This window comes from Meleagris gallopavo, chromosome 21 (genome assembly GCF_000146605.3).
Source record: "Meleagris gallopavo isolate NT-WF06-2002-E0010 breed Aviagen turkey brand Nicholas breeding stock chromosome 21, Turkey_5.1, whole genome shotgun sequence".
In the NCBI taxonomy this organism is placed as follows: domain Eukaryota; kingdom Metazoa; phylum Chordata; class Aves; order Galliformes; family Phasianidae; genus Meleagris; species Meleagris gallopavo.
In genome coordinates, this window is record NC_015031.2 from 625,036 (window position 1) to 642,209 (window position 17,174).

The window sequence follows — 17,174 nt, forward strand, 5'->3', positions numbered from 1 at the left end:
GGGTGAGTGACCCCCAGGGCTGGCGGTGCCCCTCAGCCGCTGCGGGCCCCGCTGTGCGCCGTGTCCCGGGAGCTCCGCTCTCCTCACGGGCGTCGCTGCGAGTCGCGTTGCTCTTTGTAGAGGAGTTGAGGCTCGTCTTGCAGCCTGCACCTGCCTCGCAGCTAAACAGCTTAGGGACAGAGCGCAGCCCGGAGCCGTCACGGTTTTACAGCTTTGTGCGTTGATTTGTTTTCTTCATAAAGCTGTGAATGGTAACGTGTGGATGCGGTGTGTCAGCTGAGCCTGGAGATGGATCTGTGGAAGTGTCACTTAAAAGGGTGAATTCGGTTGGAGTAGTTTAGCGTTAAGAAGACAGGTTGTGAGGTTAAACTTGGTCGTGAATCAGAGCTGGGTGGGTTAATAAGTAGTGGGAGCTCCTCAGGAGTGTGAAAGCGTTTGTTCCTTTAGGTATAGAATGCAGGGCTACCCCTCCTACACACACCTTGTGTTGTAAGGGGAGGTTTGATGTTATTCCTCATCAACCTCTAATACAAAAACAATATACTTAAATTAACCCTTGAAGAGTTGCTTTTACATTGTAGAGGAGAAGACTGTATTGCAGAAAGCAATGATTCTGAATGCACAAGTGAAGCTAAGGGAACAAGAGCCCCCAGCAGTGTATAATCTGTAGATGTGTGATGAGAAGGTTTAACTAAACAGCAGCCCTGCTGGGGACATTGCTGAAGTTGGTGGTGGAGCCACTCCTGTCTGGATATTAGCGTTCACAGAATGATGTGGGCGTATTGCTGGCATCTCAGACAGAAACCACTACAAAGTTTGAAAATCCGTGTAATAAAGCTGTGTAATAGGAGATCTAATGAACTTGACAAGGATTGAAGTTAGTACATGAATTGCTACGGAGACAAAGAATGGATTTTTTCAGGCTGTGCAGACTGTAGTTGGTGAAGAAGTAATCTGAAAAAAAGAACTAATCTGTTGTTTGTGGATTTGCATCCTTTTATAATGATTTCTCCTGCTTGGGGAAACATTTAGAATTGGCACATTGATGAAAGCCTGAAGTCATTGGGTTGGTCACGGGAATCTACCACTGCTGTAAGGTGCACTCCAGTCACAGAAAGCTCTGCAATGCAGGAGATAAAGTTGGCTGCATTGAACTGGAAGCAAAGCAGGTAGTGAAGTGGTTTACCACAAGACACGGTCGCTTCCTCAGCATTTCGTGTCTTAGAAAGGCAAAGGTTTATTTTCATAGGTCTGTGAAGGCTTAATATGTGAAATGTGTGACGGGTACACAAAGCAGAATAAGTTTCCAGGGTGATTTGTAGTGGAATCCATCCTGATAGGATTTTAAAGATGCTGGAGATGAAAAACACTGAAGTGTGTGTGCCTGCCTCCTTTCTGGGCAGTTGTTTTCTGTAAGGTGGTTCATCTGTGGAAAACCAGTTTTCTTCATGTTGTTGGATGTATAATCTACGTTCCTGTCAGTTCACCTCAGTGAATGTAGGTGATCTTAAAGGCTTCTTCCAACCAAAGCCACTCTATGACTCTGTGAAATGTGCTTGATGTAGTTATCTTCTGTTTTAAACATCTGCTTTAGAAGACCAGCTGCTATCATCGCTGCGTAGGCTGCTCCGGCAGTAGGTTTGATTTGTGTTAAAAAGCTTAATTATTTTTTGGAAGTCCACTTTTTTTCCCACCTTGATGTTATGAGAATAGGTACTGCTTCACTGTCGCACCAAAGATATTTCTGTGCTGAAATTCTAGTGGGTTTAGATGAGTGTCATGCTGATGCTGCGCTCTTTTCACACTCAAACTCAAAGAAAGAAAGAGTGTATGTGTAGTAAATTGCATTTAACATCTAATTAAGAGTTTTCTTCAGGAAAAGTAATAGGGAAAAAGGTTCTTTAAAGGAAAGGACATGTTATTATTGGTAGAAGATTAAAGATGATTTCAGGTTTGGATGGGGAAGGTAGCACAGTGAAATGAGGTAAATGTTCACAGATAGCTATTCAGGAAAAACAACTTTACTATGTTATTTTTCCTATATGGTATACTTATTTTTTTGCAATTCATTGTTTGGCAAATGCACACAACTGACTGAAAAGCCTAGATGTGCCTGGTCAGGTTCCTGCGTTGATTTATTGGCTTCGGGTGGTTGAAGTGCACGTGTGATTCGTGACTGCTTGTATACTGCTGTGTGCAGGTGACAGTGGGAACCTAGCTTCAGTACAGAAGGAAATATTTTAACACATCATGTCTTTGCAGTTTGACATACAAGCATAGGGTGAAAATGCTTGATGTGCACTAAAACAAAATGCCTAGAACATCTAAAGACATCTGAAGTGTTTTTTATTGGAAGGCCAGAAACCTCAAATCCATAACATTTTTCTTTATGACATAGAAAAGTGTGACAGAGTGGAAGGTGATGTTTTCAGTAAGTACGCATTTTAAAAACACGCTTACTGCACTCCATTGTGATTTTTTGAAAGATTCAGACTGTACTTCCTGGACTCATGAAACCAGTGAGCTGGGTTTCACTGTTTTTATAGAGCATTTCTGGATGCTTGTCGGTTTTGCTCAGTAGTAAGCAAAGAGGCACTGAAGAACAAGGAAAAGAAGGCATCTGAATGAAGGTGGGGGGAGACAGGCAGAATGTTTTGCCTCTGTAACAGTTGCTCTAGGAGGAAAACTGTCATATGTCAGTGTGATCTCTTCAGACAGCCTTGTGTCTCAGCACCCTGAGCACCAAGAGCAGCCTTTCTTTCCCCAAACATGTTTTTGAAGACGGGGGGTAGGGACTTACAGGGTGTGTCTAGAGATGAAATTGAAAACCTATATTCCTGTTAAGTCTTCCATGCCCTAAAAAGGAAAGCTTACCAAAGCTTAGGGATAAAGAGAAAACTGCCTAGTGGCACTGACAAAATGGGAGTGCAGAGAGAAATGTGAAACCCTTGAGGGTCTGATGAAGCTTGAAGCTGCTCTGTGGTTAAGCCACCTGCCCACGCACTCGAGAAGAATATTAGGTGTTTTATTCAACACCTCTGTGAATGATCTTTTCCACACTGACATAAAGCCAAGCCAGTGTAAAAGTCCTCTGTCAGGAAGGCCCATGTGTCACAGAGATCAGTCAGGGTCCAGATTTAACACTTACTTTAACTACGGGCTACTTTGGTTTTAACCCCTTCATCACCCCTCTGGGAGCAGAGGTTTCGCTAGCTGTTTCCAAGTGGATGAAATCACAGTAAGTCCTAGCACAGATGGAGCTAGGATGGAGTAAGTAGGAGAGATGATATGCAGCTCTTTCCCTTTCTGATTCTAAGGAGCTGTTTTACAGAGCTGAGCAGTCCTGCAGCCGGAGGTAGGAGCTGAGCTGCTGTCCTTCCTTTGGCTGTGCAGAGCTGGGGAGGAGGGAAGAGGATTTCTTCAGTTATCCAACTTTAATAGGAAGTGACTAAAGTTCCTCTAGAAGCTAGGCTTACCTTTGCACACATTCTGCTTTTCCTGAGAGCCCTCGGAAGATGCAGACAATATGCTGCTAGAACTTGTGCCTTCAAGAAAGCTGTTCCAGGGTTGTGAAGCAAAACAGCTCTGCTTCTCCAGAGAAACAAAACAAAAAAAAACAAAACAGCTCTTTTGCTCTGACTTCCTTGTGGTAGATCTTGCCTTAGTTTTTCCACTAGCCTACAGGTATGAGAAGTGTTGCAATTCAAACAAGAAGCTGAAGAATTCTGAGCCTGAAATCTGTTAATCTTTGAGTTTCATTATAGCAGGGAATGGCAGGACTTGGAAGCTCCTAATGCATGGAATTATTTCCCTGCTGTGTGACATCACTCAGCTCGTTAACTTTGTAGCTAAACAAGAGTATACACCAAAGACTTAAACTGATGAAGAGATTACCACCTGCTTGGTAAGGTGTGGTTGTATTTCCAACCTGTGTTTTCCAAATTGTGACTTTGAACTCTTCAGTCTTGTCGTGGTGTTTTTAGGAACCTTCCCATTAAAGTTTCTCAGGCAGTGACCAGGTTGCTGCCTTTATGTTCTTCAGAATTTGAATTAAGCTCGTGGATTTCTTGCTGCAAAGCTCTTGTTTTCCAGACCTCAAATTGCTGTAGCTGCCCTCTGCTTTTAAAACAAAAGAATCAGAATCAGCATGTGGCATTTTGGGCGTGTTCCCTTTGTGCAAATGGTGTCGCTCCTTTTCGTCCCTTCCAGGAGCACAGGAGCACATTGATCACTGTGATCTTAAAATGTATTTGAAGGGGCTGCGTTCCTTCACTCTTCAAATTATGCCAAATGTATTTTGGAAGGCTCATTTCTAGGCTGCTGTGCACTGATGTCAGTCACTCCTTCCTCGCATACAGGACATCAGTGGACTTTCCTCTTAAGAGTAAATTTTATGTAGGTACGTTTGGCAGCTGTTTCAGGCTGTTATGCATTATTTCTAGAGTCTTACTCCTCTTTCTGTGCCAGGTTCACACCTCACACTGATATTTACATTAGTTTTCTTATCTCTTGGTGAAGCCAGTGTGATTTTGGTTACTTTTGGGGTTTTTCTGTAGTTATTTGAGACTGTTGCTTTTTTTGGCTCATTGCAGTGGGGCTGATTTCTTTTGAAAGCCCTGCAGCTTTTGATGCATCTCAGTGTGCATTTTCCTATGGCTTAGTTCTGCTGCTTTGAATTTTTTGTAACCAACTTAACTGATGTTTCTGTTCCTTCAGGAACTTCAGAACTTATTTATTGGCTGTTTGTGTTGATCTTACCAAATCTGTCCTTTCTCTGTTAGAGCCCCTTTTTGCTCTCTTGAAAGACCTTCTTGTAACATTAGCTTGTCGTGCTGACGGTGCTACTTTGAAGGGAGTTTTGGATCAGCGACAGCCTGAAAAATTCTGCTAGCTTTGTACTCGAGAGCTCATTCTCAGAACTGTTAGATATTCCCTGCAGAGAAGCAAACTTGCAAAGTAAGCATCTCTTTCTTGCTAAGAGTTACTCATTAAAGCATAAATCTTTTCCTCTCCACTGCCCTCCCCCAGCCTTCCACAATTCTTCCCATAACTGATTACACAGTATATGGTGCATGGTGGAAATGGAACATCATACATATGTTTTTCCCCAGCTGAGCATAAAAATGAAAAGAAAAAAGAAGTGCAGCTCTCAGATTGAAAACTGAAATGGATTATCTGCAATTTGATACTCCTGATGTCTTGAATTTGAACATCATCTGCATTTTAATGTGTTTGAGGTCCGCATTTGCAGCTTAGACTCCATCTGACAAATATGGCACAGAAAATATAAGAATGGAGATTAAAAGAATGAATTATAAGCCTTATGAGAACGTATTGTTGCTTTGCTGTGCTAAGTGTTTTTCTGTAGTGTCCGTGCTGTTAGAAATTATACCAGGACTTTGCTGTCCAGATTTAGAGTAATTCTGGTGGTAACGAATTGCCTGTTCAGTTAAAATTGTATAGGCTTCTGAGAAGTGCAGATGAACTGAAGGTCCATATAACATTGCAGGATTCCAGATACTTCTGTCTTAATTTAGGAAGTTTGGCAGTGTCAAACAATTTGTTACATACTTTGGTATCATGAGCACAATCTTTAAACCTCTATCCTCATTAACAATATAATGCTTCCTTAAATTAAAAATACCAAGAAGAGCTGAATACGAGTGTTGATCTAAGGATGACCAAAATCTGTGTAAATTACTTGTCTGTAGAGGAATTAGTCTTCTAATGATGCTTAATTTACAGTTGTAACTCTTGTTCACTCTCTTTGTTGACATTTTGCTTTCTCTTTTCAGGGTTGAATCCCACCAGATTTCGAATAGGTGACCAGGAGTTTGATTCTTTGCCATCTTTACTGGAATTCTACAAAATACACTATTTGGACACTACAACCTTGATAGAACCAGTTTCCCGATCCAGGCAGAATAGCGGCGTTATCCTCAGACAGGAGGAAGTTGAATATGTGCGAGCTCTCTTTGACTTTAATGGAAACGATGACGAAGATCTTCCGTTTAAGAAAGGAGACATACTGAAAATCCGGGATAAACCTGAAGAGCAATGGTGGAATGCAGAAGACAGCGAAGGAAAGAGGGGAATGATACCTGTTCCTTACGTCGAGAAGTGTAGACCTTCCTCTGCTTCAGTATCTACTCTGACTGGAGGTAACCAGGATAGTTCCCACCCACAACCACTGGGTGGGCCGGAGCCAGGGCCCTATGCCCAGCCCAGCATCAACACTCCGCTCCCTAACCTTCAGAATGGCCCTATTTATGCCCGGGTTATCCAGAAGCGAGTCCCTAATGCCTACGACAAGACAGCCTTGGCTTTGGAGGTACATAATGGGCAAAACTTAGAAAGAAGAGATCTGTTCAAGGGATTTCCCTTTCCATCACATTATAGTTTTGTAGGAATAAGAAAGTGCTTTTTTCCCTGTAAAGCTGGTTTTGCATCATGATTGATAAGTTATTGATATAGCATTTTTTTTTTTAAATAAGTGACTGAAGTCACTTATAGACTAGCTTGATTATAAGCATGCTTAGGTTACTGATCCAGTGTTGTCTCTTGTCAAACATCACTAACATATGTTTCCCCATCCACATTTCACTTCTGAAGTCATTATTTTCGGGGGAGGGATTGGGTGCGGCTCATAATGTTGTGTGTCTGAACCTGTGTTCAATGTTGCGTGCCTCCACCCCAGCCTTTAAAGGTGTGCTGAGTTGTTCTGTCATCCTGTCTGCCTTTTAAAAGCAATCAGTGGAAGCACTGATAGTCACTTTGAAATTACTCACACTGAGGCAATAATGATCCCGCGTAGGGGTTTATTTTAATGTCTTGACCTCAAACAGATTGCTTCATTTTTTTAGATTGTGAATCATGAACATATATTATAACTCATTAGGGAGGAAAAGTAGTGACTGATGGAGTATTATTTGTAATAAAGCAATGAGTTTCCCTAATGTTGATTCACTTCTTGATATGATCAAATATTTATCCGTGCTCTTTTTGATATTTTTTTTCCCTTCTTAAAAAGGAGAATAGTGCTCAATCTCTACACACCAAATAGTTGTCCTCCAAGTTACATTTGAGGAAGTTGAGGCCAAGGTATTCTAAGTGGCAGACCTTTGCCTTAGGATGATATGTAAATGGCATCCTTTAATCTAGGCTTTCTTTGAGTTAAACACTCTGGAATTTCCTGATACCTAATTGGCTTCCTGTTTATACGACATTTTAAGTACTTGGGGAAAAAAAACAGTTTCTGTGCTGAGTCAGAACATCTCTGCACTCTTAATAATTTGTTTAATTTTGTGTGGCATAAAATGCACTTGAATATTTCAGCAATGTGGCAAGCATATGTACATGTCTTTAGTACACATTTGGCAAATGTAGCACATTCTACAGATCTGGTAATTGATGTATAACTTGAGAGAGCTGAAATTTTTTCCCCACTGTACCTAAAAATTTGCCTAGGTAAGCAGTGGAAATATATTCTGAGTTATAGTAAGTTTTGTTGCACTTCTGGATTGAGAGCCAGGATACGGAATGGAGATTTTGGGGTTGAAAAGCGTGGATATGGAAGTTCATGCCAACTCAACAAATTCTGGGGAAATATACAAAGATTTTAACCTTCCAATTTCTATAATACCTGAAATGCTGTTTCCTTTCCTCTCTTTCTCACCATTTCACCTAGGCGCCTCCTGGAGCTTCAGAGTATTTCTGAGCATCATGGAGTGTTCCAATCAGATTTTCTTAGAGGCATTCTAGATTGCTGCATATTGTGTCAAAATCTTTTGGTTTTCTTTCTGGATTTTGTTTTTAAGCTTTAACTAACTCCAATGTGCTGCCAGTGTTTCTTCAAGCTTAAATTTGTTTCATTTCCTTTAAAGTAGAACTCCACCATGCCACTCAAATTCTAGTTTGGTAGCATAGAGCAAAATGGTGAGGATGAGGAAAATACTGATAATCTGGGCTGCTGTGAGCAAATCTGAGTGAAAGCAGAATTCCTTACCCGCTGGCTAACAGCTTGTGAGTGCTGTGGCTGGTTTTCTTATCCTCTTCACTCAAATTCATGTTCTGTCAAGTATGTTGTGCTTTTGGAAGGTGGTGTTTCATGGAGGGCATCTCATTGTTCTGAACCACCTCCCTCTGCTGTGGTCTTCTCATGCTAATATGCTGCATAGCAGAAGTGTGCAGGGGCTGGAATGGACAAGTCCACAGGTTCTGCCCATGTGTGAGGATAGAAATAAGATTCATAGCACCTCTGCCTGTTAGAGCAGGATCTTCATGGACCATGTCATCTTACTGGAACATTTGCTGGTTGGCAGGTTGGGCCTCTCAGAGAGGATGACGTGCAGCCATCCTGCTATGCACTGAATAAATCTGTTAAGAGCAATAGTTCTTTATTCTGTATTTAATATTGGGAAAACTTACTTTAGCATTTATCCCTGCTTCTAATTGTGCTTCCTTTATGCTACTCTTTATCATATCAAATCACGATGTTATTGAACTGCTTTCAGTGTTTGTAGAGGCCACTGTGTGCTCTTTACCCTCCCCAGTTTTTCTTCATCCTGTCTCTCCAAGTACTGTTTCTCGTTGTCTTTTTTTCTGTTTTTAACATTCCCTTTCACTTCATGATGTTTCTTCATTTATTCAGAGATCTCTTTCTTCAATGGCTTACCAGAAAGCATTATGAAAATCTTTTCAGTCCATTTTTGCCCAAACCTCTTAACTATAAATCTAAATTTGTTTCCTCCAAATGAAAACTCTGTCTTAAATGGGGTGATATTTGTAGGTGGGGTTTGATCCCAGTGTTTGTCCTAAGCAAATAAAATTGTTAACATCAAACAGTTTTGTGGCCCAAACTGCAAACAGAACTATCTGTGCTATTAGGTTAAAACTAACACGGGTTTGAAGAGCTTAGAAGAGGATCAAAGCAAATTATGTTCTAACAAAGGCTGTGCTGTGTTGTGGAGGAAAGCTTTAACCTAAGACCACACTTAATTTGCTTGTAACTGGACCTCTTCAAGAAGTTGTTGGGTATAGGGAAAATCTATGTAGTTAATGACTCTGAGATCGTTCCATCTTAGTTTGTTTCTCCTCCCCTCAGTAACAGTACAGGACTCTACCATTTTCACCTTTCAAAAGACAAGTGCTTGGAATAAAAAAGTCTTTACATGAAGCTTCATTTTTTGCTTTGAAGCAGCATGTGGAGTGTATTTCATTTTGAAAATGCTTAAGAGAACTGCTCCAAGTCTGGCTTGATAGCAGAGTACAGTGCTTTCCTTGGGGTTCTGGGCTTGGTGGGATGATGTGCTGGTAATAGCATTAGTCAAAGTAGCAGAATTAAAAGGTAACATCCTCTTTTGGTGTAAAAATGTGGAAGTTCCAGCAATTGTAATAATGGGTAGCTTTGCTAGAAGTTTCTCTGTGTTGTCTTCATTTTGTAACCTAATGGAGGCAGAATTGCCCATGCCACACCACTTGAAGTTTTCATACAGTTCTGCTAAGCACAGTGAGCACATTGCATCACTTTTAATACATTACCATGGGTAAGTAGTGTGTGAGCTGTGTTGGATGTGGGCCCATAGATAGAATGTGACTTGGTCTGTGGTCCATAGAATATAGGAGAACGGCTCCCACAATAAAAATAGAAATGTTTCTATCTTCAGTAAGGATGGAAAAGAGAAAAATACAGGTAGGAAAGGAAGTCTGAGAGAACAAATGAAAGCAGTGCATGCACATTTAGCTATTTAAATGTTACTTTGTTGTAAATAAAAACAACTGAAGTAAGATTATCCAGGATCTATTAAGGATACAATTCTAGCTTGAAAAAATACAATAGAGAAGCATAGATGACTACAAGTGTCTCTTTAATTGCTGATTCTACCAGGATAAGTCAGGCTGTTCAGCTAGACAGGAGGACGTGCTTTTTCTCATTCATATTGGTTTGGAGGTCATATGCTTTGCTGTTGAAGCACTGTATCCAGATCTGAAGTAATTTAGGGAGTCTAGGATAGTGTTCTTGTAATGGTTACGATTAGGAAAGAATTTTTTTGCTTCTACTATAGTCACATTTAATCTTCTCCGTATTAAATTATAGCTTTCTATTGTTTTGGTCAACAGAGTATTTTTATTGCTACAGCCCCCCAGTGATTATTAGCAGTAGCAAAATGATACACACTGCGTGATTAAATTCCTAAAGAGCTGAAGCTAGCATTCAGAAATCAAGGAAAGCTTCCTTTTTGCCTCTAGCAAATACATAAGAGGATTTTCTTCAGAATATGGCTCATGAAAATGTCTATGCTAATTACTACAAAGGGAAAGAAAACAGCTGCAGCAAGAGCCCCCGTGTGCCTCTCATTACCAGATAAGTAATCATCAGAGTTATGGGAAGCTTAATTAAATGTCCATGCAGTGTTTTAAATGTATGCACTGTTAAAAGCTGCTTTGGCAAGAGATTGCAAGGGATTAGAACTTGTACAGTTAACAGAGACTACTAGCATCTGAAATTGCTTTCCTTATTCTTCATTCACTGCCTGGGAAGTGAGAATAATGAGCTTCTGCTTTGGATGAATTGGGTACAGTGCTCAGTATGTACATAACTGTATATTCAGTGAATTTCTAGGTTAAATGCAGTAAGACACTGCAGCTGTGCCTTGAGGGTTTATTTACAGCATTAGTGAAAGAAAATAGAGTATATCTGTCCCCAAAGCATTTTCTGTCTGTGACACAGAAAGAATTCTGAAGATCGTTGTGTTCCTCATAAATAAGATTACTGATAAAACTGTACACAGAGGGGTAGAAATGGGTAGGCAGCTTTTCGATGTCACACATATCTTTCACTGACTTTGTAAATCGTTGTGCAAGTTCTGGTTCATGTATCCTTTAAGATGCAGAGGAGTTGAGGAATGATCAGGCCTGCAGTTGTGGCCCTGCTTGGAACTACATAACTATGGAACGACATAAGAAGTCGGCCTTGGGAAAATATCTGCTGTGCAGTTTTGTCAAAGGAAGGCAATTCCTTTAAATTCAATTGGTTATGAATTATGCTGGAGATCAGAAGATGAGATGCATTACTGTGCTTTTAGTTAGTGCAGTACATAGAACTGGGTGCTTTTAAACACAGCATGTTGTTTTGTTAGTCCACAGTAACTATTATTTTTCTAGTCAAATATTTTGGGTATAATAGGAGGAGAGCATCAATTGTCTTCACTGTACCCATGGAATTTATTTGAGGAATCTGTGGACAAAAGACTGAAAGATCATCTGGCCTTGCCTGTGGTAATGGCTTGATGTGGATGCTCAGAGAGTAAGTGCAATGTTAAGGCAGTACTTCTCCAAACATTCTCCTAGTGCTTTATAATCTGTGACTCCACAAACACAGCCCCCAGTTATCCCAAACTCCTTCAGTACTACCTGGAGAGCACTTGGACGAATTTCAGCTTTAAGGAGCCATTTAGTTTGTAGATGAGTGTTTCCTTCATCTACCTGCATTCCCTCACTCCCTTCCCTCGTGGGGCCGTTGATGCAGTACAGCAGAGCACAAACCACTGTCAGTTCAGCCACATCCAGTTATTGTGACAGCAGCTGATGTCAGGGCCCAGATGTGCTCTGAACGTTTGGTCTTGGATTGCAGACTAGAGGGCAGTTCTCACCTAGCCTAGCTAGTTTCTTTCTATATGTTCTTCATGAGTGAGAAACATTAGGTAGTAGGCTGGTGCATCAAAAATGGTTAAGACTGAAACTGGTTTTATAGCATTATCTGTGGTACACTTGATACGACACCAAGGGGGAGGAGCAGCAGCTCATCCTGTGCGTGTGTGTGAATTGTAACTTTCCTTATTCCTTCCCCTGCAGGTCGGTGAGCTGGTAAAGGTCACAAAGATTAACATGAGTGGTCAGTGGGAAGGAGAATGTAATGGCAAACGTGGTCACTTTCCATTCACACATGTCCGCCTGCTGGATCAACAGAATCCTGATGAGGACTTCAGCTGAGTGTGGCTCAACAGTTGCGCTTGCAGATGGGAACAATCTCAACTTGTTTTTATTGCAGATGCCATCAAGACTGTGTTCTGACAGAGGCTGAAAGCGGTATTGCTTGTATAAGCATTCTGATAACCTGCAAACCCCTGGGACTGAATACCACCATTCCTTAATCAAGGGTCACATAATTCAGGGTACGACGGTAGATAAGTTGTGTGTCAAGTGGCAGAACTAGTACATGATTATAGGTTGTAATGCCTGCTTATGTCCATGTGCACAGCAGACTGGACCTTGCCAGGAGCATCAGCTGGAGAGAGCAGTAACGGAGATGTTAGGACAGCATTTACAGCTCTCTCCAGTCCTTTTCTTTATGTTGCTTCTTCCTCAGGCAATGAACATCAACCTTAGACAATTCAATGTATAGATAGTTTGGGTTGGTTTTTTTTTCCCTACAAATTTATCCTGGAGCTTTCTCCATTTTATTTTTTCCATCCTGAATTCTCTGTCCTAGAAATGCTATGTAGTACTTTGCATGGTGAGTGAACTATGCACAGTACAGATTTTTTAGAGCACACTGGGGACAGCCTTATGATTTACAAATATATACCATTTTAATGGTAAATGACAGAACAAATCAACCTCAGAATTCTAGACGCTGGTGGACACTAGATTGATTTATTCAGTACTGTTGATGCTTCAGACATAGCAGCTAATTTTAATTTAAGATTTCTATTAACACACCAGTAACTCTTTATCCACAAATAGAACGCTTATTGAAGTGTAAACATCCATACCAGTGCTGAAAAATAAATGTGTAGCACTTTAAGGCATAGCTTTAAAGCAGTGTTTGATTCACTAAATGTACTAAAACGTTTACACTGCTTTCAGAAAAAGATAAATTCCATAGGGCCAGTCTAACTAGTCTCGAACTGTTCAATACCCATATGCATTACAGTACAAATCATTGTCAAAAGTGGTGAACTGACAAAGCAAATACTACTTCTATTTTGAAATCACTCTGGGGACTCTTCTGGCTTAATTCTCATCTGTAAAATATTTGATAGTGAATTCATGAGGATTTTATTTTTAATAAACTAATGGAAAATACTTGTGTGCTTCTGGATTGATTTTCAAAAGGAGTAATAGAGTCACTATGGCTTCATAGCTCACAATGCAAATCAGTGCATTGGATAGTTGTATTATGCACTGCTTGTTGGTTTTGTTTGTTGTTTTCTAAGCCTGTTCTTCTAATTATCTGGTTTTCTCTAACATAAATCAGAATGGATTCAGTAAGTTTTGTAAACTGAAATTAAACACTGAAGTAAGAAACCCTTGTCTGTACCCTGGATTGTTTTCCAAATACAGCACTCTAGTGACCAAGCAAACAAATTCTGTAACTTTGACTAAGTTATAACCCACACAGAACAGCTGTTTCTAAATAGTATCAAACTGAAGATGTTAATGTGGTTGATACAAACCATGTGAGACCAGAATGTCTCACTGGCTGTAAATGCTGTGAGGGCCAGTTTTCCCACTGCAAATGCCATTGCTGCAAGGCACCGACCCAGCAGACAGAATACTGGTAACACTTTACCTCAGAACTGTGTAACATGCTGGAAGCGTTAATATTTGTTATATTTAAGTACTAGTTGCTTTCCTTCAGAACTAATTCATTAGCAAGTCTAATTTTCAGGTAATGGGCACCTGATAATTCTGTAAATTAATGCCAACGTACATTAATTGTACTTTTCTATCACCAATCCCTTAAGCAGTACTAAAGATGATTAGCAAACTGATAGTTGTTATAACAGTGACCCAAGAATAACAGTAAGGAAGGAGTTGCAGTGCTATTCTAGCTTGGATGGTTCTTCTGGTCAGGGTGATCTGCTGCTCTGATTGAGAGATCACTTCTAGCTCTGTACTCAGTCTCCCCTGAGGAAACAAATTCAGAACCTAACTCAAGGGCCAGGAACAAATTGGTGTATTTAAGGCTAAGCTGTATTTTTCCTCTGGTCTTACTGCTTGTTGCCACTGATTTTTCACTGCTGCATTCTAATGCAGGGCTTAACACTGAGCTTATCAGTTGCCCATATATGCTAATACTTTTCTTCAGATTTTACAGAAGCAGTACAACAAACTGTTCTTAGAGTGATGCAGTTTGTTTTGAAGCATTTTTTTCCAATTGCAATTAATTGAAGTCCATACGTTTATACCTTTCCAATCAGCAGTTATTTTAAGATAGCAAAATAACTTTTTTTTTTCCTGAATTTTATTATGCAAACCTTGCCTTTTTAATACGAAAGACATAAATGGAGTTGTTGACTAGCAAATACCCTGCAAAGTTTGTAGATGTGTTTTTGTGAAGACTGTATAAATTGCAAATATTTGTACACTTTGAAAGAGCAAAAAAGAAACTAGAGGAGTCTTAATAGCTGCTGTTGCACTAGAATCTTAAGTTCTTGTCAAGCAGTTTTTCTTAGTCAACCAATACATCCATGCAGCTGTTTTCCACTATTCAGTTCTAAGCTGAAATGTGAGGTTTTTTTTCATAGGTGATAGAAATTAATGTTTGCATTTGTGCAAAATAGACATTTCAACTTATTGAGCTTTTTTAAAGGAAAATAGCTAGAACATACGTTCATGATCATGTAGATTAAATCCTCTGTGGCCTTTGTTTATCCTCTTCTGTTTGTTCTCTCCCTTTTTCCCAGTGCGTGCAAAGAATCATTGCGAAGACGTTGGTCACAATCTTTTGTCTCTGTCTGGCTGTGGTTTTGCTCTGTTGTGCATAGGCAGGTGTTAGAACTAGAATAATCATTTCTAGAAATACACCGTGAAAGCAGAATGCTCAATTACACTGTGTTCTTCTGGTGCATTTACACATTATATCACACTAAAAGTACAACTGGCTGCTATGTTTTTTTAATATAGATTTCATTTTGGTAAACCCCAGCCTTTTTACTAATATTTGACCTGGTTAAATCTTGTTAATCTGTTTGAATTGTATTTGTTAATAATGCAAATATTTCTAATCATCTTAGGAATAAAACACTTCATTTTTGTTAATGGTTTTGGGGAAGGATTCTAACCAAACCAGTTTGAAGAGAAATATGAACATGTGCCATTGTATTATAACACTATCCACTTTCTTGACAGTTAAAGTCTTTTTTTTAATTATTTTTTGTAGCATGTAATGTATATGTTCATAGTATGTGAAGTAAATAAAGGTATAGCCAAAACTTTGGCTTGGTGTCATTCTCAATCAGCTGTCATTGTAATACCTGCGTTTAAGAATATAGAAATAGAAGTGCTGTTAAGTCTGTTTTTAATTGACCACGCTTATATTAAAACAATTAAAACTAACACCTGCAGAAGAAAGACAAGATGACTAAAATAAGTTATCAACCAGAAAATATCACAGCCTTTTTCAAGCAAGGTGAATGTCTGTAACTGAGTTCCTTCAGTCCAGGGGGAGGGCGAAAAATATTCTCACTGCAAAAGGACTCATGAAGAAAGTAAAAATGAGACTTGTCAGTTATCAGTCTCACTTCTAACTAGAGGGATGCATTGGAAGATAGTTTGGGGATTCTTTAGATGACTTAAATCAAAATCCCCCCAAACATTTGGCCGTCTGGAGGTGCTCTTTAGCTCACAAGGCCCTTGCTGCATAGAATAGGCCATATTTTATACTCCCAATTAAAACACTGTTTACTACACTGTATGTTGGTTCTGGGAATGTGCAGGGAGGAGTCTTGATGGTCAGTAATCCTCTTTCTTGCTGGTAAGTTCAACAATGGCATGTTTTCTTTCACTACATCACAATTAAAGCATTTTAGTTAATTAGTATTCAGTTGGCAAGTTACTACACATAACTTTCTTCATCAGTACTGTTTGGTGGAGTCCTCATGTGGGACTTTGCATTTAACTATACTGAGATGCCAGTTTTCCTGTCGTGCCTCCACATAATAAGCCCATCAGCCTCATATAATAAATTTCCACAGGCAGAATTACTGCCCTCAGCTTTACTCCTTGCTCACCTACCTCAGTATTGGAATTTGCAAATCTGTGGCTTTGTCGTGCAGGATTTATGCAGAGAACTATTGCTGCTCCTTGCAGTGGTGATTTTGTGCTGCAGTAGCAGTCCCATCGATTTGTGTAAATGTTGTGGGTGCAAAGGACGAGGCAAGGATTGCATCAGGAAATTGAGGATCACGTAAAGTTCTTACATTGAGGCAAATCTAATTTATCGTGCACACTCCCACACAGAACTAAGTCTTAGCTGCTGAGAAAATAGGCTTTTTTGATTAAGATTTATGAAGTGCAGAGGTGATTTTAAGTTGTACAACGTTACACAAATACACAGTGACTGAATACTGCTGGGATTTTTCAGATGCCTACCAGAACCCTTGGTAACTGTACTGCATCCTTACGGACAATTAAGAGGTAAAGGTATATCGTGTTTCCCTGTTTCAACAAAATCTGCATTTTCTGATCATATTTCCTTCAGACTGGAAATAGTTTTTGTGTTCTTTTTTTTTTCCTGGACTTGATACCTAATTTTGACCTCAGTCCAGAGATGTTAATATCTTTCTGCTTTCCTGTATGGAATTCTGATCAGATAATCCTGAGGACTGAACAACAGTTGGGCTCCAAAAGGTCCCATGGGAACAGACCGTTTCTGGGCTTTCTTACACCCAGAACACATCCAGCGATGCCCCCCACCACACACACACACACACACCCGGCCGTTGCTCCCTGCTCTCCCTCACGCGAGCAGGGCTCCATGCGAGTCCCCGAACCCCAGCGCCTCCGCACCTCTCGGCTGCCGTCCCACGGCCGCTGCTCAGGAGCAAATGGCCGCGCTGCCAAACCCGGCCCCGCCGCTGCCTCCCGCCCGTTGCTAAGGAGCCGCTGTTGCCATGGGAAGCCGGAGGGCGCATGCGCGCGGTTGTGGAAGTGCCCGGATGCAGCGGGAGGTGCTGCCGCCATATTTGCCCGGAGAGCAGCGAGCTGGTAGCCGCTGAGCCCCCCAGACCCATCGGCTTCCATCCGCCCCGTACGCTCCCCGACGCCGCTCCGCCTGCAGGACATGGACGATCGGGAGGACCTCGTCTATCAGGCTAAGTTGGCCGAGCAGGCCGAGCGCTACGATGGTGAGCGCCGGCCGGGAAGGCCGCGCAAGGCCAAAGGGAGAG

General features: G+C 40.7%; 1 protein-coding gene across 1 annotated transcript in view; it reads left to right on the forward strand.

Moving 5' to 3' along the window:
- Positions 1-15,223, forward strand: part of CRK (CRK proto-oncogene, adaptor protein) — a 17,425-nt gene extending 2,202 nt beyond the window's left edge. The window contains exons 2-4 of the mRNA XM_003211737.4: positions 18-215; positions 5,796-6,331; positions 11,854-15,223. Of these exons, the coding sequence (XP_003211785.3) occupies positions 18-215; positions 5,796-6,331; positions 11,854-11,991 (872 nt within the window). The 3' untranslated portion in view covers positions 11,992-15,223. The remainder of the gene's footprint in view (positions 1-17; positions 216-5,795; positions 6,332-11,853) is intronic.
- The last annotated feature ends 1,951 nt before the right edge of the window (positions 15,224-17,174 follow it).